We start from the raw sequence: 19,667 nt of genomic DNA on the forward strand, positions 1-19,667 counted from the left end.
AAATGATGGATGCCACGTGATAGAGATTCCAATCATTAATTGGTCTCACCAACAAGGTGTCCCCGGGCAAAGAAAGCAAATGAAAATGGCGGAGGTGGGAGGGTGTGCAATCTAATTTTTGTCTAGCCCGAGGTGCGGGTTTCCTGCAATTGGCGAGCGGGCAATTAGCCCGTTAATACCGAGGCAATCTGGGCCCCGATCAACAGGAACCGGTCGCGCCGAATTAAGTGAGGACAGACGAGAGCCTCGGGGGAACATTTGCTGCCACTTCCTGGATTCAACTTCTGTTCATGTAGTGCTCACTCTAGTTTTTATTTACTGTATTTATCAAGGATGTCATCAATGGGGTTTTTCTGCTATATTTTATACATCGTTGGTCTTAAAAGTGCGGCCCGTGGGCCAAAAGTGGCCCACTGGAGTGTTCGATCTGGCCTGCAGGGTTGTTTTGCCGGACGTGCATTTTGTAGCTGATTCATGCTTTACAGAATTAAATTATTTTTGTTTATTTGTTTGTTTTTTTAGACTAGAAATGGCAGTTTTGGTGAATGGAGGTCCAATTCATTTTGACTGGGAGGGACGAATTAACGTTTTGGTAGACAGATTTTTAAATTTTTCATAGTTAGTGCAAACAAAATGTGATTTAATTTAGTTTTAATAGATTTGTTTGAATAAGTATTGACACCCATTTGAATTGGTGTGGAGAAATTGCCCTCTAGCGTTTGAAAACTGCTATTACAATATATTCATTCAAAATGCTACTCTATTTAATACATTTTTTTTTAATTTTTGTATGAACTGTATGTATATTTAAGAAAGGTGTCCAACTCAAGTCCCTGGGCCAAAACCGGGCCAACACATTAATTTACATGGCCCACAAAAGTGAGTGCGTTCACTTGTCGTCTCCCAATCAAAACTGATTGGACGCCTAGCACCATCAATGGCAGCCAGTGAGTTAAATTCTGTGTCATTAATATCCTGTCAATCTTGAGCCAAAAATATCGTTCAAAATTTCCAAAAAAACGGTGCCAAACTTTTATCAAAGCACAACAATAACAAAACGAATAACACAAACAAAAATAAAAACAAGCATTTAAACGTCAACATGAATTCCCTTTAAACAACATAACACAAACAAACACCACCTCTCCTTTCAGTCCGACGTTTTTGTCTTACTATTTTGGTTTTGATCTTCATTTTCGGCGCAAGTGTGTTTCCTGAAACTGTTCTTAAAATGAAAGCGTTTAAGGCAGGCTGAGCACTGATACGGTTTCTCTCCAGTGTGAGTCCTCATATGTACAGCGATATACCACTTAGTGGTGAAACACTTGGCACAGACTGGACAGGAATAGTGCTCCCTACTGGTGTGTGCCTGTATATGCCTTTTCAGGACATAATTCCAGCTGAATTTCTTGTCGCACAGGGGGCAAGCAAAGGGTTTCTCTCCCGTGTGTTTGGACATATGGCGTTTCAGGCGAGGCAGTTTGGTGAAACCGATGCCGCACTCGGCGCAGTCGAACCTGGGCTTGTCGCTATGCAGCCGCCGGTGCGAGCGCAGACACGCCCGGGTGGGGAAACTCTCCGAGCAGATGGTACAGGTGAAAATCTTCGGTTTTTGGTGGAGCAGCATGTGCCGCTTCATGTTACGTCTGGATGATAATCTTTTAGGGCAGATTTTGCAAGGGAAGGCTTTGTCTTGGTCCGAGTCGTAGTCGCCATCGTCGTCGCCGCAGCCGTCGTCGTCCTCCTCGTCCGAGATGGGGGCGAAGCTGGTGTCCGGGTCGGAGGGATGCTCTGCCGGGGTTTCCTCGGGTATTGTGAAGGGGTAGTTGGCGTCTTGGTCCTGTGGGCGGAGCCGGGTGTTATATTTAAAAGGGACATCATTTCTACGGGATTTTAACTAATTTTATTTATTTATTAATTTATGTTTAATCAAAATCAGGACAACAAAAAGATGGGTCTATTTAAAAAATATATATATATATACAAAGTATTTTGACTAATGGAAATCTAACCTAAATTCACTATGATTTTTTTCAGCTATTATTTATAACTATTTTTTTTAAAAGGGACCTCATTTCCACAGGATTTTAACTAATTTTATTTATTTATTTATTTATTTTTAATCAGAATCAGGACAACAAAAAGATGGGTCTATTTAAAAAATATATATATATATATACAAAGTATTTTGACTAATGGAAATCTAACCTAAATTCACTATGATTTTTTTCAGCTATTATTTATAACTATTTTTTTTAAAAGGGACCTCATTTCCACAGGATTTTAACTAATTTTATTTATTTATTTATTTATTTTTAATCAGAATCAGGACAACAAAAAGATGGTTCTATTTAAATATATATATATATATATATATATATATATATATATATATATATATATATATATATATATATATATATATATATATATATATATATATATATACAAAGTATTTTGACTAATGGAAATCTAACCTAAATTCACTACGATTTTTTTCAGCTATTAATTATAACATTTTTTTTTAAAAGGGACCTCATTTCCACAGGATTTTAACTAATTTTATTTATTTATTTATTTATTTTTAATCAGAATCAGGACAAGAAAAAGATGGTTCTATTTAAAAAATATATATATATGCCCAGTTATAGTATAACAATATATACAAAGTATATTGACTAATGGCGAAATTTAACCTAAATTCCCTACGATTTTTTTCAGGTATTAATTATAACTTTCATAAAAAAAATGTGAAAATCCTAAATTTCGGGGTCCAAAAATCAAGTTTCTTTAAAACCAAGAATGTAGCACTCAAAAATAATAATAAACTCCCCGAATTTTGATTAAATGTAGATTAAAGGCAACACTTGGATGCATACTGCCACCTACTGTACAGGAGTGTAAACACCCACTCCTCCACCTTAAGTACATTGAGTATACCCGCAAGTAGCTGACAATAATCGATAATAAAATGTAATTATCGATTGAAATAACCCACCCGTGCTCCCGACAGCCATTCATGTTGGTCCTTTATTTCGTTGCTCCATAAGTAGTCATCCTCTTCTTTAATTTGGGGGTGCTCTACTCCCTCTACTGCCGACTCTTCTTCTTCTTCATGCTCCACCAACACTTGCTTCATCTCTGCAACACAGAAAATCATTTTTTTTTATTAGTTAACCAATAATTCAGTCAAATTGGTCCAAACAAGGATTTGAATTTCTTTTAAAATCATAATATAAGCAGGAAAGGGTTACAAGACTCAAAATGAGAATTTAGACTTCAAATAAATAATATAAAGTAGGTAGTTAAATTTCAACAATACAGAAAATCAATTTATTGATTAGTTAATCAATAATTCAGTTAAATTGGTCCAAACAAGGACGTTTTATTAAAATTATATGAGCAGGCAAGAGTTACAAGGCTCAAAATAAGAATTTTGACACTAATTGACTAATTAAATATAATAATAAACTATCAAAATAGTAATTATTTAATTTTAATGAAGCAAATAGCAAATTTCACGTCATAAAGTGATGAGTTTAATCTTTAGCCATGAACTTTCCGTTTAAAAGGGGTGTACAACGACACAATGAGCAATTAAAATTAACAAATTAATTCACTTAAAATGAATAAAATAGTTAAGTGAGCCAACCTTCGTCATCCTGCTCTTCGACAGCTCGAGACTTTAAAACAGCATCAAGAATTTGGCCTTGTCGCTCTTTCTCCGCCTTTGTTCGATTTAGTTCCTCCTCGTACTCCATAATGGTTCTTTCAAAAAGTTCATAAATTTCCTCCACAGCCAAGTTAAGGCGCTGCTTCATTAATTCTCTCAACATTGTGACTTTACACATTTTGGCAGAATAACGGTTGCCTTCGACGTGTTGCCAATTGGAACTCGGCCCACCCCGTTAGCGTTGAGGCTAACAAACGATGCTAACGTGCTCGTCTCACAATTCTCTTACACGAGAGTTATCTCTATGCGTGACGATATGAGTTTTGCTTCCACGTTGGCAGCGTGGTGAAAGATAAACAATGACGGAGTAAGAAAAATACTAAAGTTAACAACTACGCTTATTCTGGGATAGCGTTGTAAACATAACGTTCACGTTCTTCTTCTTTTGTTATTTATCGTTGTCGCTAGTCCCCAGTGATAGACGGCAGTAACGACTACCCCTAGCGGCTAGGAGGAAGTACATGGCTAAAAAGACGAAAACTCAAAATCAATTGGTCGTGACTCATGATTGATCTTTTACTTTTACTAATACAACTACGTATTCAATTATTCACCCTAAAAAACTACAAATACTAGTACGGAAAAAAACACGTAAGGAAATAGTATAATGAGATTTAGAGCTTTCACCACGAAGTGCACAAATGACATCAACAAACAAACTGACAAATAATGTAGATTTTGTGTTATTGTGTGAATTATTTTGTACGCAGTTGTATTTGTAAAAGTATAAGATAAATCGTGAAGCATGACCGGATATAATGATTTTAAAATCGTCTTTCTATGCAAGTACCCGCCCCAAGCGATAGGCGGCAGTAACGCCTACCCCTTCGATAAATAACAACAGAAGAAGAAATTGAGCGCTATTTGCAACGCTCTTCCTGTTAAACGCCATTGTGGACGTTCGTGTTTTTCTTATTCCGTCCTCGTTATACTTTCACCACGTGGCCAACGTGGGACTAAAACACTTCGAGATACAAAATAACTCTCTTGTAAGAGAATTAAGTTGCGCGTTAACACAGTTTGCTAGCCTCAAGCTAACGAGGAGAGTCGCATTCCAATTGGCAACCACCATTTTGCCAAGATGTGTAAAATCACAATGTTGAGAGAATTAATGAAGCAGCGTCTCAACTTGGCTGTGGAGGAAATTTTTGAACTTTTTGAAAGAACCATTATGGAGTACGAGGAGGAACTCAATCGAACAAAGGAGAAGAATGAGCAACAAGGCCAATTACTCGACGCCGTTTTGAAATCTCGGGCTATCGAACAGCAAGAGCAGGAGGATGAGGAGGAGGAAGGTGAGCTCATTTAACTATACTCGGTTAACCACAAAGTTAATTCTTTCTAGCTAATTGGAGGCTTATTAATTTCCATTGTTAATCGTGTGGATGCATATAACTTTAAACGGAAAGAAGAAACTGATCAACTATTATAATGACCTACTATTTTCATTGTTTATTATTACATTTTTACTCCGTGTCCAATTTGCCATTTCAAGGCCTTTCCTCTAAAATATATTCTCATCTTTACTGCTTTATTATGTGTTACAGATGAAAAGATGTGGGCACAGGGTCGTTTCATGAAGGTTCGCGCCAGAAAACGTAGAAAACTACAGTCAAGCCTCATTGAAGACGAAGAGAACGCCAATTGTAGCTGTAACGTCAAAACAAAAACCGACGAAGAACCCTGGGAGTTAGCTTCGCTCATAACAATGGCCGACACCCATATACCCTGGGATAGCTCATGTGTTGGCTACATTGCGCCACTGTCCGATTCAGAGTTTGAAGAGCCCACGACAATTAAAGACCAAAAGGAATACGTCTCCATCAATTTGAAAAAGGAACAACTTCATGGCAGTCAAAGTACAGACAAGTTAACTCCGCCCATAACAATGGAAGACAACCTAGAACAGTGGGATGGATCCACATTGGGCTATATTACGCCAATGTCCTATTCAGATGAGTATGTAGAGCTCCCGAAGATTAAATACGAAAAGGAGGACGTGTTAATTAGTCCAAAGGAGGAGGTTTTATCCAATCAGAGTGTGGAGAAGTTAACCCCGCCCATAACAAAGGAAGATACTGGAGAACAGCGGGATGGATCGATGGCACATTGCGTTGGGCCTCCGTCGGAATTGGACAAAATAGAAGTGCCTAAATTGACCAGTCAATGTAAGACAGAAGAGAGTGTGCCACAACCTGCTTTCGGTGAGCTTTTATCCATTCAGAGTGCGGACAAGTTAACTCCGCCCATAACAACGGTAGCTACTGGACAACAGCGGGTTGGATCGACGGCAAAATGTGTTACGCCATCGTTCATATTGGACAAAATAGAATTACCCGAATTGGCCAATGCGTGGAATGAACAAAATGGCGGCGACAAGGTATTCTCTCTCCATCAGCTCCCGGCGGTTCCACAACCTGTTTCTGGCGAGCTTTTATCCATTCAGAGTGTGGACAAGTTAACTCTGCCCATAACTATGGTACCTACTGGACTATATTGGGATGGATCGACGAAAAAATGTATTGCGCCATCGTTCATATTGGACCAAATAGAAGCGCCTAAATTGCCCAATGCGTGGAATGGACAACATGGCGGCAACAAGTTAATCGTCTTCAATCGGCTCCCGGCGGTTCCCGGTCAACGTAAGAAGTTGAAGCGATCAAAAAAGAGGGCGCCACAGCCTGCTTTTGGCAAGATTTTATCCATTCGGAGTGTGGACAAGTTAACTCTGCCCATAACAACGGTAGCTACTGGACAACAGCGGGTTGGGTCGACGGCAAAATGTGTTGCGCCATCGTTCGTATTCGACAAAATAGAAGTGCCCAAATTGGCCAATGCGTGGAATGGACAACATGGCAGCAAAGAGTTAATCTTCCTCAATCAGCTCCCGGCGGTTCCCGGTCAATGTGAGAAGTTGACGCCATCACGACCTGCTTCTGACGTTAACTTTATTACCTGCTTGTTATGTATGAAACGTTTCTTGACCACCGCTCACCTCATAGCACACAGCAAAATGCATGCCAATGATAAATGGGCTCCTGTGGTTAAGGGTGGGAAAACACGCATGTTGCTTTTTGACTGTAGGAAAAAAAAGATTTTTTGCTCAAACGTGGTGTACAAGAAATGAAATTATATTAAAAATTTGGTGTGTCATACTTGGTTTCTGTCAAAGTTGCTGTAGTGGGTTAACACTGCCCCTCAAGGTTGTTTAATGATATTACACCTTTAAGTATCAAGTGGTGTGTTCACTTCAAGGGGAAAATACAGAACCTCCAACAGTATAATAAATTTTTAATAAGTCTTTGTAGCAATACATAAACTTTGGTGGAATTGATTATTTTGGGAATTTGATCATGAATATTTATTATTTCAAAGTAAGTGATGTTTTTGAACGAAACTTACACGACGTTTGAAGAGCACGTAACGCCGTGAAGTAAAAATAAAAGCAGGCGGGGTTGTAGTCCATGTAGTTTTTTCGGTAAGATGACGTTCCCGCTAATTCTTCGTGAACTCTGATTTGATTGGTTAAAAGTTCTATACGCACTTTGAAGTTTTCCGGTCCAATGACATTCCCGCCTACTTGGGGTGAACTGTGATTTGATTGGTCAGAAGTTTGCATCGTAAATTTGCACTCCGCCTCACAGATGCGATTAAAATTGCCAATACGTGGTTCAAGAGAGGTTTAAACGAATCCAGAATCACTTCCAAAAAGTCGAGTCGGACCAGACTGAGAGCTGAAAACTACTACGAACAACAATAACGGTTAGTGGTTCATATTTGACAGTTGGGTTTTACTTATTTAAACGTCCTCGTAACTTTACGCACTCTTGTTGTTGAACTAGCTAAATTCTGTCACGTGCGTTCTTTAGCTCTAAAACCTTAAGTCTTCTATTGTTTGAGGTTTCAAACCATGTCAGAAGTTTCAGTGGTTAAAATGGTTTTAAAGAAATGCTTGACATGCCTATGTGAATTCGTTATCTGGGGTAAAGTTCGTCATTACAAAGTAGAAATAGGAAATCAATCGTGTATCCCTCCGCCCTCTTCGGGGACTATTTGATGTCCATATGTATTAAAATGTGTCGAATATCTAAAAACTAATAATTTTAATGAATTATAAATACAATTTTTATCCACAAATCAAATTAACTATTGTATCTCGACATTGAAGTGAATGGTCGCAAAGGTCATTTCACCACAACTACTTCAGTTCGTTTTCTTAAAAGAAAATGCTGGGAAAAATACATATTTTATTCTATAGTCTTTTTTTAAATTAGTTCATATGTAATCTCTGGAACTATTTTAATTGAAAGTCATATTTTGTAATAAGACAACCAGTCGAATTATGTTTCCCAATCTCGGTGTTGCAACTAGATGACGTCATCAGAGTGATGTCACCAACATTGGGCAAAAGTTTACCTTTGACCCTCCACGTCGGACATAGGAAGCAATAGAAGTTAATGAGTTAACATGGATTATTTCATTTGTTTAGGAACACACTTAAAATAAGTTTGCCAATTAGGAAAGCAAGCATATTAAATCAAATGTTTTATTGCAGATGGCCGACAGCGAAATGACCAATCCAACCGGAGTTGTCCTTAATGGCGACCAGCAGGTAATCTACACCGTGACCTGAAACTTTTTTACCCTTAAAATAAAAATCTTAAAACTCGTATTAGCAAAAAAAAAAGCTAATCAAGGAATCAAATGAAAAAATAATTGTAAAACATTTTCCATTGAAACAGATTTAATTTATGTTGAACTCAATTATAAAAAAATATACTGTAGTTTCTGATTGTATTTATAGTTGGAAACACTAATTTCAAAAAAAATAACTACTTTATACCTCTGACCTACTAAAAAAATAACTTACTGTATTTTCCGCACTATAAGGCGCAACTAAAAGATATAGATGATAAATTTTTTTTAAAGATAGCCCTTTCATTGCATTTTTTTTTCATCGCATTGTGTTTTTTTTCCCTCAATTTTTACAGAGTGTCGTCTCCCGAGTAAGCAACTTACCGTTAGTGAGTTCGGCTTGTGGTGCCGTCTGCAACGCTTACACCAGCACCAAAGACAGCGTGCCCATGCTGAAAGGGGTGATGGATGCGGCGGAAAGCGGCGTTCGTACCATCGGCGCGGCCGCAGCCACGGGATCCAAGCCTCTTCTCGACATTATTGAACCGCAATGTGGGTGTGGGACCACGAGCAGCAAGTTGGCGAGAGTGAATGTGAGAATCTTAAAGTTTTTGTGGTGTATTTTTTGCAGTGGCGACGGTCAATGAATACGCATTGAAGGGACTGGACAAGATGGAGGAGAAGCTGACGATTCTTCAACAGCCTGCAGATAAGGTCAGTGTTTTTTAAAATTTTATTATTATTTTTTCTTTTTGTATTGTTGTTGTTTTTTTTTTTTGTATTTTAATTGTTTTTTTTATTAGAATATTTTTATTTGTATATTTTTATTTGAATATTTTTATTTGAATATTTTTATTTGAATATTTTTATTTGAATATTTTTATTTGAATATTTTTATTTGAATATTTTTATCTGTATATTTTTATTTGAATATTTTTATTTTTATATTTTTATATTTTTATATTTTTATATTTTTATTTTTATATTTTTATATTTTTATATTTTTATATTTTTATTTTTATATTTTTATATTTTTATATTTTTATATTTTTATATTTTTATTTGTATTTATTTATTTTAAATACTTTTTTTAACACATTAGCTGCTATTGACTGCAACAGAAGTCCAATATCAATTTCCAGTACTAAACACATTAGGGGTCGCCATGGCAACACTGTAGCATCACCTGATACTCATGAAAATAGATGAGAATGGCTTACAAAAAAATGACTTAAAAAAAAAATAATTATACTAACCTTTTGTTGCCTCAATTCAGATATTCCTTACATTTTTAAATGTCTTTCATGGTATTTTACGAGGTTTGTTTAAATAAAATTCCTCCAAAATGGGACTTGAGGGTATTGAGTGGTTAGCATGTCGGCTTCGCAGTTCTCAGGGTCGAGGGTTTGATCCAAGATGGGTTCTCACTGTATGGAGTTTGCAAAATCTCCACAAGGCTTGTGTGGGTTTTCTCTGGGTACTTTACTTTTTCCCTTTATATTCCCATAATGTGCATGCTAGGCTAATTTTATGCTAAATTGCTATGATTAGCTCCCTGCAATTAGCTGGTCACCAATTCAGGTTGTCATCATAGGCTTGGATAGGCTCCAGCACCCCCTTGAACGAATGAAATGTGTATTTATTGTTTATTGTGTATTTTTTTATAGTCCAAACATTTTTTCTTCAGGTGGTGTCGGACACAGTCGGAATGGTTCGCCAGTCAGTCACTGGCGCCAAAGACGCGGTAGTGGGCGCCGTGATGGGCGGAGTTGAGAAAACCCGGGCGGCTGTCAGCGACGGCATCAACACAGTGATGTCCAGCGGCGTGGGCCAGATGGTGAGCAGCGGAGTGGGCGTGGCCCTCAGCCGATCCGAGGATTGGGTGGAGCACAACCTGCCAATGACTGAGAAAGAGTTGCGTAAGTCTTTTGGGAAGGACCGCCCCCACGCCAATCCGTCTTTCACTCATAGAATGACTTTCTTCTTTAGTTGCTGTAGCCGAGCCTGACGCTAACGAGGTTTCGCCAGCCGGTCCGAGCTACTTTGTGCGGCTAGGGAAGCTCTCGGCTAAAGTTCGGGAACGAGCCCTCCAGCAGTCCCTGGTTCGCGCTAGGCGGGCCAGAGATGGCACGCGTGCCGCCGTGGCGCAGATGACCAGCACGTTGGATCTTCTTGAGAGCGCCCGTGCCGGCGGCGGGCAGATCGGAGGCGCCGTGGAGCAGCTGCAGCAACGCTGGGCGGAGTGGAGCCGGAAGCAAGCGGCGGACGGCGGGGAGATGGAGACCATTTCGAAGGAAGTCGCCAGTGTGAGGGAGGAAGCTGATCGGGTTCAGAAGCAACCTGTGGCGGAGGCGGAGGGGAGCCAAGGCGAGGTGGAGGTAGGTTTGGGGAATTTAAGATGGAGGTTGTAGGTCAAGGGTGGCAGATTCGGGTTGATTCGTGGGTGGCTTTAACGTTAACTTGATTTCATGTGGGTTGGACCATTTTTTAGATGTACTATTTAGATTTTTTTTTTAGAAATGGATTGAAAGAAGCCCTGAATATTCAGTTTTTTATACTGTATTTATATTTTTGATTTTTTTAAATATATTTTTATATTTTACAAAATGTTTATTGAACTAAAAACACAGAAAAAATGATTAAAAATGACAATTATTGATTTAAAAGAGGGAAAATCAGGAGGCCTGAATATTTTTTGCTATAAATCTAAAACATTGTTTATTTTAGCTTTTTTTATATATTATTTTTAGATTTTACAAAATTATTTTTGAACTAAAAACACAGAAAAATGGATTAAAAAATGACAATTATTGATTTAAATGGGGGGAAAAATCAGGAAATTTAATATACATCTATACTCTATTTTAATTTGATCCTAAAACAGAAACTCATGATTTACTTTCCCGGGCCACACAAAATGATAAGGCGGGCCAGATTTGGCCCCCGGGCCGCCACTTTGACAACATTCTGCTAAAAAGCTGTTAAAATGTGTTTCAGGCTAATACTGCTATATTTAAATGTCGGACGGTCTCCACAACATCAGAGAATGATGCAAACTGAAATGGACACTGTTTATTATGAGTCAAATTCCATTTTTTGGAAGCATAAATCAGGCAGCCAAAGGGTTAATTCACAAAAATTGACTTCATATGAATGGGCAGCTATTAAGTCCAATGTATTTATTTCTTTTGGTAACTCATTTCCCCACAGCATTTGGAGTGGCGGGCGCTCTCCATGGCACGAGGACTTAGCGATCAGCTGCGAACGGCGAGCGCTAACGTGGTGACCAGCGCTCAGGGCCTTCCGGCGGCCGTCCAGGACCAACTGGCCAGAGCCCGACGCTCCGCCGAAGAGCTCCAAGCCTCTCTGCTGGACGCCGGCGCCCTCACGCCCACCCTACTGGAGAGGAGTCGTCACCAATTGACCCAAGTGAGTATGCATTTTGACGCTATACAGTAATACACTGGTGTCAAAGTGGCGGCCCGGGGGACAAATGTGGCCCGCCACATCATATTGTGTGGCCCGGTAGAGTAAATCATGATTGCCGACTTCCTGATTTTACCCCTTTTTTTAATCAATAACTAATTTTTTTTTTAAAATTCTGTTTTTAGTTCAAAAATAATTTTGTAGAATCTAAGAATCTATAAAAATATTTTCTGTTTTCCACTTTAATATGAAACATCATGATTAAAAGAGATTTTTTTTAATCAATAACTGTAATTGAAAAAAAAATGTTTTTAGTACAGAAATAATTTTGTCAAATCTAAAAATCTATAAAAATTTCTGTTTTCCACTTTAATATGGAACATAATGATTAAAAGAGATTTTCCTTTACTAAAGAAAAAAAACTCAAACATTGTTTTAAATCTATTAAAAATGGAATAGTTAGGGCTTTTGATCCAGTTCTTTTATTCCATTTATTAAAAAAAAAAAAACTAAATATTATATCTAAAATGGTCCTGGTCAAATCAAGATGACGTTAATCAGCCCACGAAAGAACCCATGTCTGACACCCTTGCTATATACAGTAATACCTTGAGATAAGAGCTTAATGTGTTCTGAAACTGCACTCTTATGTCAAAGTACTTGTATATCAAATCAATTTTTCATTTTTCCCCATATAAAATAACTAAATATGAATTCATCCGTTCCCACCCTCTAGAAAAAAGGAAAAAAAACGATCCTAAAGTTGAACTTTAATGAACTGGTATGTGGTATGTACTTATTGTTGCCTGCTTCTTCAGGTTCAACAGTCCTTAGATGGCGTCACCGAGTACTTGCTCAACAACACGCCGCTCAACTGGTTGGTGGGACCTTTCGCACCGATGATTACGGAGAGGATGTCGGCGGAGGATGATGCGGAAACGGCGTCGCCACTCGAGCAAAAGTCCAATGTTTCTTAATCGCAATTTTGGGCATTTCGACTTATTGTAATCGTTAAATAGATTTGAATCACATGGTGAGTTGTTGTCTAATGGTGCCTTTTTTTCAAATGTAGTTATTTCACTCCAAATCAAATTTATAACACTTTATTTAATAATACAAGTATTTCACTTTCTTTTTTTATTAGCTTTAAAATAAATGCAACAGAAAAACAAGCAATTCTGATAAAGAACACTCAAATATGGGTTTAAGTCTTCTTTATGTGGTCTGCAATATTTCAGAAATGCACCAAACTGTGCACTTTATTATTCTAAATCTTGATTTTTTTTGTTAGTAACTTGGATTTATAGGACACTTGGTTAGATACTGTGAAATAAAAGTTTATAAAAATAACATGAGTTTTTCTGCCAAACACACATTAATGTATTTTCATTGTTTTAATATGAACAACATTTGATTAAGTTATTCATTAAAGATAGCAATGTAATGTATTCATTTTTTTCATACTGATCGCCGGGGGTGCTGGAGCCAAATTGCCGATCAGTCATAGCTAGGGACAATTTACTGTAGAATTAGCCTAGGATGCATGTTTTAGGGATGTGGGAGGAAACCAGATTACCCAAAGAAAACCCACAATGACACCTGTGGGAATTTGCAATCTCCACAGAATCAGAAAATCTCACTAGGAATCGAACCCTCGCTCCCAGAACTGCGAGGCAGATCTGCAAACCACTTTAATCTTCCACCAGTAAGACAAATAAATCTATAATTATGTATCACTTAAACCTAGTGTTCCCATTTCTGGAAATTATTGTATACCAGATGTTAAAAAGCAAAATATGTCCGTTAAACCAGTGGTCAAAAGTTTTGAGACATTGGCTTATAGTGGGCATTAATGACATCATCAGAAGGGGACATTAGGAAGTATTAGACATTTTATTTGCCCAAATACTACCAACAATGCTAAAATAGCTATTCCAAGCTAGGTGACTATTTTGAGGAATATTGGCTTTTACTTAAACTTATCTTTACTATAAAATGTCATAAAAAAATGTACATTTATTTTCAATTGAATAAATCTGCTGAGGTGAACATCAAAGGTTTACTTTTCTGAAAATAATTGCGTGCCCTTATTTTGGGCACTAAAGAAATAAAAAATGGTCATTAAATGTGCTGTTTTTATTAGTGTTTATTTAAAAATTTTATTTTATTTTTATTTGGTGTTTTTGTAAATGTTTATCTCTGGTCGCTGTACTTTTCTGGGTTGCTGTGAGATGACGTCATGCTCGTTGTTTCCAATGTCGGGAGCTTTGCTCTAGCGTAGGAGGCCGCTCGGCGTACAACTTCTCCCGACAAATATTCCTTCCCGAGACGGTCGACAATCACCGTTACCGTAACCCCCAGGTAGCCCCACATCTATTGGAGCTAGTCCACCGTTCGGCGTACATATTAGTTAGCTTTATCTCAACCAGAAGCTTGATGTCGTCAGGCCGCTTACGTTAGCATTTTAGCTAACAGTGAGCTTTTGTTCCATTTTTCGACCCAACGGGACTTGACGAAAGGACCTTCTGTTTTTCCACAGTCGTCATTTAGCCTCGGTAAGATTCAATTTAGTTACATATAAGGTTAAAAATGTTCTTATTTTAGTTCGGGGTGGTTTGTTTGATCTAAACAATACTCCCCTCAGATCGACAATTGTTTCCTGCTGGTGACTAAACTCAAAGCGCTCATTCACTCTGTGTCGGCTTAAAAGATCATTTAAATCTAAATATTTTTTCAACAAAATACGTAAAATAAGATTGCCGAACATGTAAAATGCAGTTTGGGATTATTTTATGTCGTTTTGAAGCGTCCTTCGTGGATTTAAAGGTACAATGTCGACCCATTTGTTGTTTTAACCGTTTTTTATAGACTGACCGGCGTGGTTTAACGACTTTGTTGTGTTTAGTTTAAAAATGAACATGATTAAATAGCTGATACCACTTCGATTGAATCGCTTTTAAAGTTTTTTGGTAACAATCGAAGTAAAAGTAACCTTGCTGAGTTCATTCAAGTGCAAAAACTTGACACTGAATGCTAATAGTGCCCAAAAAAATGTTGTTTTACTGACATAAAACCCGTATATTTGTTTATCCATTTACTATGCGACATTTAAATCGAAAGCCCTCCAGTAAAATGCTGAAAAAATACTGAAGCTGAAACCGAATTTGCTACTTCGTTCCAAATGACCAGAACGCACCCTTTAAGTCGACTTGCGATATGTTTAATTTACGGCCTTTTAATCGTTTAATTTATAATGCGTGTACTTTGAAGCGAGGGAACGACGTCTTCGTTTTCACAGCCGAGTTCGAGTTTAGTCTCGGCTTAAATAAAACACACTATTTAAAAAACAACTTAAACGTTGCGTTTTGATGACGTCACGGGGCGACATTTCGCTAGTCTTGCCACAATTTCTTGTTCGATTCTAGTATAATAAATTTTTACTAATAAAAAAAAAAGTCGAGACAACGGATGACACTGAGAACGAGGTATAGTGAAAACATGTGGACTGACTGACATATTTATATTCCGCTGTACAGCTTATAAACACGGTACACTAGCTTTAGCTTGATAGCATTAGCTTCTGCGTAAATCTTGTCTAAATTGTTGTTTATTTTTTGTCACTCCTTCATGCTCAAATTCTATTAAAATATTTCGCGATGAGCACTAAACAATTGTTTATAAAAATAGTTATTTGGTTAAATGATTCCCTTTTGGCTAAAAAAAGTTTTTGAAGTAGTAGTAAATAAATAACAAGGAAAACGACGAGTAATAGAAAATCTAAGTCTAAAAAATAATACTAATACTAGATATAATTAATTATTCATTACTAAATTTAATTAATCACTAATACTAAATCTAATTAATTACACATTACTACATTTAATAAATTACTAATACTAAATCTAATTAAGAATGAATTTAAAAAACAGTATATATATATATTTTATATATATTTTAATCTCTTTTGACCTCAATCTATCTTCCCTTTTCACTGAAAACTACAAACACAGCTTTTCTGTCACACGTGGTTAAATTGTGCTGTTAAAAAATAAATATTTTTTAGTTGTTTCCGCCCGACAACAGCAAAAGTCCATTCTTGTCATTCCCATACTCAACATTGTTGACCTTGCAAATGCCCCCCCAGGAAGCTCTCCCATCCCCCCTCACCCTCTCTGTCGGAGCATGGCTCAAGAGACCAATCAGACCCAGGGGCCGATGCTCTGCACGATGGGATGCGGTTTCTACGGTAACCCCCGCACCAACGGCATGTGCTCGGTCTGCTATAAGGAACACCTACAGAGACAACAGGGAGGGGGGAGATCCAGCCCCCTGGGGGACAAAGGTAAGACGGAATGAACTAGCTTCTGGCGAGTGTGAAATTGAGCTTCTCGTCAACCCCGCAGCTGCCACGTCACCGGGGGGCATGCCGGGGACCGTCGAGGCGGCGGTGGGAGCGGCGGCGGAGAGCCCGACGCCCCAAACCAGCGCAGAGGCCGCGGCGCGGACGTCGCCCGACGAGCCAACGTGCAGGTGGCCTCGACCGTACCGCGCTGAACGAAAATAAAATAGTAAGTAAGCAAAGTAGGGTACTGAGCCAAAGCTTCGTCCACACAGCATCAGTCCAGGATCCAGTCCGGTAACCCAACAGATGACGGCCATGAGCATCTCCCAGGACTCGGGCGTCCTAGACTCGGATCGAGCCGAGGCAGACGATGCCGATGAAGAGGAATCGTCCAATTCGGGTAACAAAGCTCAGACAGTAGTAATTATAATATAATAATTGTCATTATACCCAGAAACTGCGTATGACGTAATTGGTAGTGCTTCTCCATAAGGCCCAAATAAGTGATAATTTAAGACTCACTTGCCTTCAGTCAACCAGTAGGAGGCAGATCACCCTCCAATGTCTTCGTGTTACCTCACTCTGAAGTTATTACACAGAAGGGACTGTGTGTCGTGCTACCGCAAGTTTAGAGTCCTGATGCCTATGGGAAAAAACTCCTTAAGACTATTTGTCCGTACTTAGTGAGACCAAAACTTTGCGATCAAATTTTCAATTGCTTTTCAAAAAGCTTCCTCTTTTCAAAAGAATCAAAAAACACAAACACAACTCAACATTTTGATTTTGTGGACCAAGCTAACATACTGCTAGCTAAAAACAACTTCTGAGAATGCACTCGGTTGTTGGAAAGGAAGCGAGCACACGCCATTTTCAAAATAATGGAACGTTCCGACAAGGTGTAAAATGCAAAAGTGATATACGGAAATGACAAGGAACTCTTTGTTTCTCGGCAGAGCCGGCGGGAGAAGCGGCGCAGACCTCTGACGGCGAGCAGACCCCCGACAAAAACAAGAAAAAGAACCGCTGCTTTTCTTGCCGAAAGAAAGTCGGCCTCACTGGTACGAATCCCATTTTTAATAGAATTATTTTGCCTTTTCATACCAATTTTTTGACATAGTTGGTGTTTTTCAAAGCAACCTTTTAGTACTAAATTAAAGCGTACCCCTAAAATGATCAGTATTGATAATTATTAGAACTATCACATCTTTTTTGTTTCAAATTTCCAACTTTAAGCATCTGAAAATAAGTAAATAAACTACTTTCCTCCTTATTCAGACATTTAAGTAACTATGTTACCTTTATAACAAAAGAAATTATAAAATATGCTGATTTTAAAAAATATTTTTGTTGTTCTGTTGTGCAATAAAGATAAAACTCCTTCCTTACACTATGAAAAATAAAAAATAAAACCAGTAGAAAATATGACAGGTATATTAATATTTTTTAAAAATCTGCCTTAATTCCAAAAGTAGCTGTGCAATATAAAATACTAATAAAATAATCAACTTGGTCTGGAACTGGCGTTCATTTTTGCAACAGCGCCCCCATTTTCCTTGGTGTTTGGATTGTGTAACTACATCTCAAAACTATCAAATTTTGCACTGGTACACAACATTTCCTGGTATTTCCGGACACTGACATCTGCATCATAGTTCCGATACTTTTAGACTCTTATTTTTTGATATTTGAATCTTTTAATGCTGTTTCTCAATTTACCATTTTGTACCCCTTTATCAGGTTTCGACTGCCGCTGCGGCAACCTATTCTGTGCCATCCACCGTTACTCCGACAAACATGACTGTCCCTACGATTACCGGAGCGCCGCCGCCGCACGCATCCGCAAGGAGAACCCCATCGTGGTGGCCGAGAAAATCCAGAAGTTATGAAAACTTGGGGCGCCGCCTCCCCCCCGTGACAATTTGACAACAACGATGACGCCCAACAACCCCCCCTGGCTTTAATTCATCCTGAAAGAAAGCCAAGGATGTCCAGACTTTTTACCCCACCCCATCCCCTTCCCATCTCCACCCGTTTTTCCTTAAGATGGCGTATGATCGTTCATACACGAAAGAGCGGCGGACGCAAAATTAACATTTTTTTTTCTCATCCCATCCTCCGAAGAAGGAAGATTTATGAACGGGAACGAGACCTTTTTTAAGGGCTTATGATTTGATCCCTACTCGTTAAAAAAAAAACGATTTTTTTTCATCACAATGGCGTTTCCCACGCTTTTCCCACACTTTGGATTTTCCGCATTTTCCGACTTTGTCTCTTTGATATATCGGGTGCATGAAACGGGAGGGGTAAGGGGTTAACTTTTAGCCGAGTGAATCTTTTTTTTCTGTTTTAATGAACGTATGACTTCAGAAGATCTATATTAATATATTGTAGTTAGCTTGTGTGATTGCATTCTATTTATTTTTTATTTTTATCCGCTGGTGGGCGCGCTGGAGGATTGATTGGCAGCATGTGGTTGGATAACGCAGAAATACCCGCGTTTTTACACGTAAAAGCGGCGTTGGGCGTCCGATACATTTGGACGCTGAACGCCGTTTACGTGAAAGTTGCTACAAAGTCATTTTAATTCCCGCAAGTGTCATTTTTTTTAATCCATACTCGATTCCTTAAAGGCACAGCGTATTATTTCCCCAATGGCCTTTTTGTGTATTTTTATTTTTTTGTGTGAAAGCTCCAAGCACCAGCAGACCACTGACACATGCTGAATGAAAAATGACCCGCCTCGCATAAATAATAATCGCTATTAACGTGCAGCTGGTGAAAACTTTGAAGGATTAAGATGATAATATGCAAGCGGACCTGCTTTAGTTTTCATGGGTTGTATGGCGTTAGCATAATGCATGGCTAGCCACGCGGTGGTCCAATTTAACAAGCCCCGCCCCTAATGTAAATATGAAAATTGAAGCGCTTGGCGGAATTAGCATACCACTCTTTTAATACAGTCCAATGATATCTCCCACAGGCCATATGTATTCATTGTAGTACTATCATCCATGTTTTTATTCCATTGTAGCCAAAGTTGTGTCGAAAACATGAAGTTTCACGTCAAGGATCTTTGAAATTTAGTTTTCCATTGTAGGTTTTTTGCGTTTTAACCTAAAATTTATTGTCAATTGAATGTAAAAAAAAAAAGATTTTATACCTGAATCGTTCAAATTCCTGATATTGCCTGAACGGGTGAGGGAGGTTTAAAATGAGTTACTGTTAGAAAATAAATCTTCACTAGTTTTTAAAATTATGTCTTGTTGTTGTCATGGCGTTGGGGCTCAAGTTTTGATGATAGAATTTGAAAGATTTTGTCTGTTTTGAGAATATTGAAATGAAATCATGCTAGCGCTGAATTTTCCCCTCCAGAAATACCACCAGATATCTTTTCATTTTGTTTTTCTTTTCCAGATTTAGGATTGTATGACATGTTTAAGTACAAAAAACAATAAAATCACAAAGTTTATTTTATAGGAATTGTCCTTGTGTTTATTGATAATGCAAGATTTTTAGATTTTCTTTTTAATC

At 38.2% G+C, this 19,667-nt stretch overlaps 4 protein-coding genes across 6 annotated transcripts; 3 read left to right on the forward strand and 1 right to left on the reverse strand.

Annotated features, from left to right (window-relative positions):
* Positions 1–1,015: 1,015 nt before the first annotated feature.
* LOC144196761 (uncharacterized) lies at positions 1,016–4,153 on the reverse strand. The gene is made up of 3 exons (XM_077717188.1): positions 3,653–4,153; positions 2,999–3,141; positions 1,016–1,840 (listed from the first exon to the last, which is right to left on the reverse strand). The coding sequence occupies exons 1-3, from the start codon at positions 3,849–3,851 to the stop codon at positions 1,151–1,153; spliced, it is 1,032 nt and encodes a 343-aa protein (XP_077573314.1). The 5' UTR covers positions 3,852–4,153; the 3' UTR covers positions 1,016–1,150.
* Positions 4,154–4,537: 384 nt separating this feature from the next.
* On the forward strand, positions 4,538–6,888 carry LOC144196571 (uncharacterized). The gene is made up of 2 exons (XM_077716886.1): positions 4,538–5,028; positions 5,281–6,888. The coding sequence occupies exons 1-2, from the start codon at positions 4,815–4,817 to the stop codon at positions 6,858–6,860; spliced, it is 1,794 nt and encodes a 597-aa protein (XP_077573012.1). The 5' UTR covers positions 4,538–4,814; the 3' UTR covers positions 6,861–6,888.
* A 428-nt stretch (positions 6,889–7,316) lies between these two features.
* On the forward strand, positions 7,317–13,167 carry plin3 (perilipin 3). The gene is made up of 8 exons (XM_077716888.1): positions 7,317–7,495; positions 8,289–8,345; positions 8,725–8,920; positions 9,000–9,082; positions 10,056–10,287; positions 10,358–10,746; positions 11,579–11,797; positions 12,613–13,167. Exons 2-8 carry the CDS (start codon positions 8,289–8,291, stop codon positions 12,769–12,771), a joined length of 1,335 nt encoding a protein of 444 aa, XP_077573014.1. The 5' UTR covers positions 7,317–7,495; the 3' UTR covers positions 12,772–13,167.
* An 849-nt stretch (positions 13,168–14,016) lies between these two features.
* Positions 14,017–19,610, forward strand: LOC144196580 (AN1-type zinc finger protein 5). 3 transcript variants are annotated; one of them, XM_077716902.1, is made up of 7 exons: positions 14,040–14,155; positions 14,313–14,349; positions 15,939–16,136; positions 16,198–16,324; positions 16,409–16,536; positions 17,090–17,194; positions 17,874–19,610. In XM_077716902.1, the coding sequence occupies exons 3-7, from the start codon at positions 15,977–15,979 to the stop codon at positions 18,020–18,022; spliced, it is 669 nt and encodes a 222-aa protein (XP_077573028.1). In that variant the 5' UTR covers positions 14,040–14,155; positions 14,313–14,349; positions 15,939–15,976; the 3' UTR covers positions 18,023–19,610. The 3 variants fall into 3 exon arrangements, with proteins under 3 accessions (XP_077573027.1, XP_077573028.1, XP_077573026.1); XM_077716901.1 differs by lacking the exon at positions 14,313–14,349 and having other exon boundaries at positions 14,017–14,155; XM_077716900.1 differs by lacking the exons at positions 14,040–14,155; positions 14,313–14,349 and adding an exon at positions 15,127–15,279.
* The last annotated feature ends 57 nt before the right edge of the window (positions 19,611–19,667 follow it).

Source organism: Stigmatopora nigra, chromosome 5 (assembly GCF_051989575.1).
Source record: "Stigmatopora nigra isolate UIUO_SnigA chromosome 5, RoL_Snig_1.1, whole genome shotgun sequence".
NCBI lineage: Eukaryota > Metazoa > Chordata > Actinopteri > Syngnathiformes > Syngnathidae > Stigmatopora > Stigmatopora nigra.

What these genes read in the sequence shown, in the direction of transcription:
- LOC144196761 (XM_077717188.1), bottom strand. Translation starts at nt 3,851, where the DNA reads ATGTGTAAAGTCACAATGTTGAGAGAATTAATGAAGCAGCGCCTTAAC. An exon ending in CGAAGAGCAGGATGACGAAG is followed by an intron (nt 3,142 to 3,652) that starts GTTGGCTCACTT and finishes TCTGTGTTGCAG; the next exon opens with AGATGAAGCAAGTGTTGGTG. An exon ending in AATGGCTGTCGGGAGCACGG is followed by an intron (nt 1,841 to 2,998) that starts GTGGGTTATTTC and finishes CTCCGCCCACAG; the next exon opens with GACCAAGACGCCAACTACCC.
- LOC144196571 (XM_077716886.1), top strand. Translation starts at nt 4,815, where the DNA reads ATGTGTAAAATCACAATGTTGAGAGAATTAATGAAGCAGCGTCTCAAC. An exon ending in GGAGGATGAGGAGGAGGAAG is followed by an intron (nt 5,029 to 5,280) that starts GTGAGCTCATTT and finishes TATGTGTTACAG; the next exon opens with ATGAAAAGATGTGGGCACAG.
- plin3 (XM_077716888.1), top strand. Translation starts at nt 8,289, where the DNA reads ATGGCCGACAGCGAAATGACCAATCCAACCGGAGTTGTCCTTAATGGC. An exon ending in TCCTTAATGGCGACCAGCAG is followed by an intron (nt 8,346 to 8,724) that starts GTAATCTACACC and finishes CAATTTTTACAG; the next exon opens with AGTGTCGTCTCCCGAGTAAG. An exon ending in GGAGCCAAGGCGAGGTGGAG is followed by an intron (nt 10,747 to 11,578) that starts GTAGGTTTGGGG and finishes ATTTCCCCACAG; the next exon opens with CATTTGGAGTGGCGGGCGCT.
- LOC144196580 (XM_077716901.1), top strand. Translation starts at nt 15,977, where the DNA reads ATGGCTCAAGAGACCAATCAGACCCAGGGGCCGATGCTCTGCACGATG. An exon ending in AGAGGAATCGTCCAATTCGG is followed by an intron (nt 16,537 to 17,089) that starts GTAACAAAGCTC and finishes GTTTCTCGGCAG; the next exon opens with AGCCGGCGGGAGAAGCGGCG. An exon ending in AAAGAAAGTCGGCCTCACTG is followed by an intron (nt 17,195 to 17,873) that starts GTACGAATCCCA and finishes CCCCTTTATCAG; the next exon opens with GTTTCGACTGCCGCTGCGGC.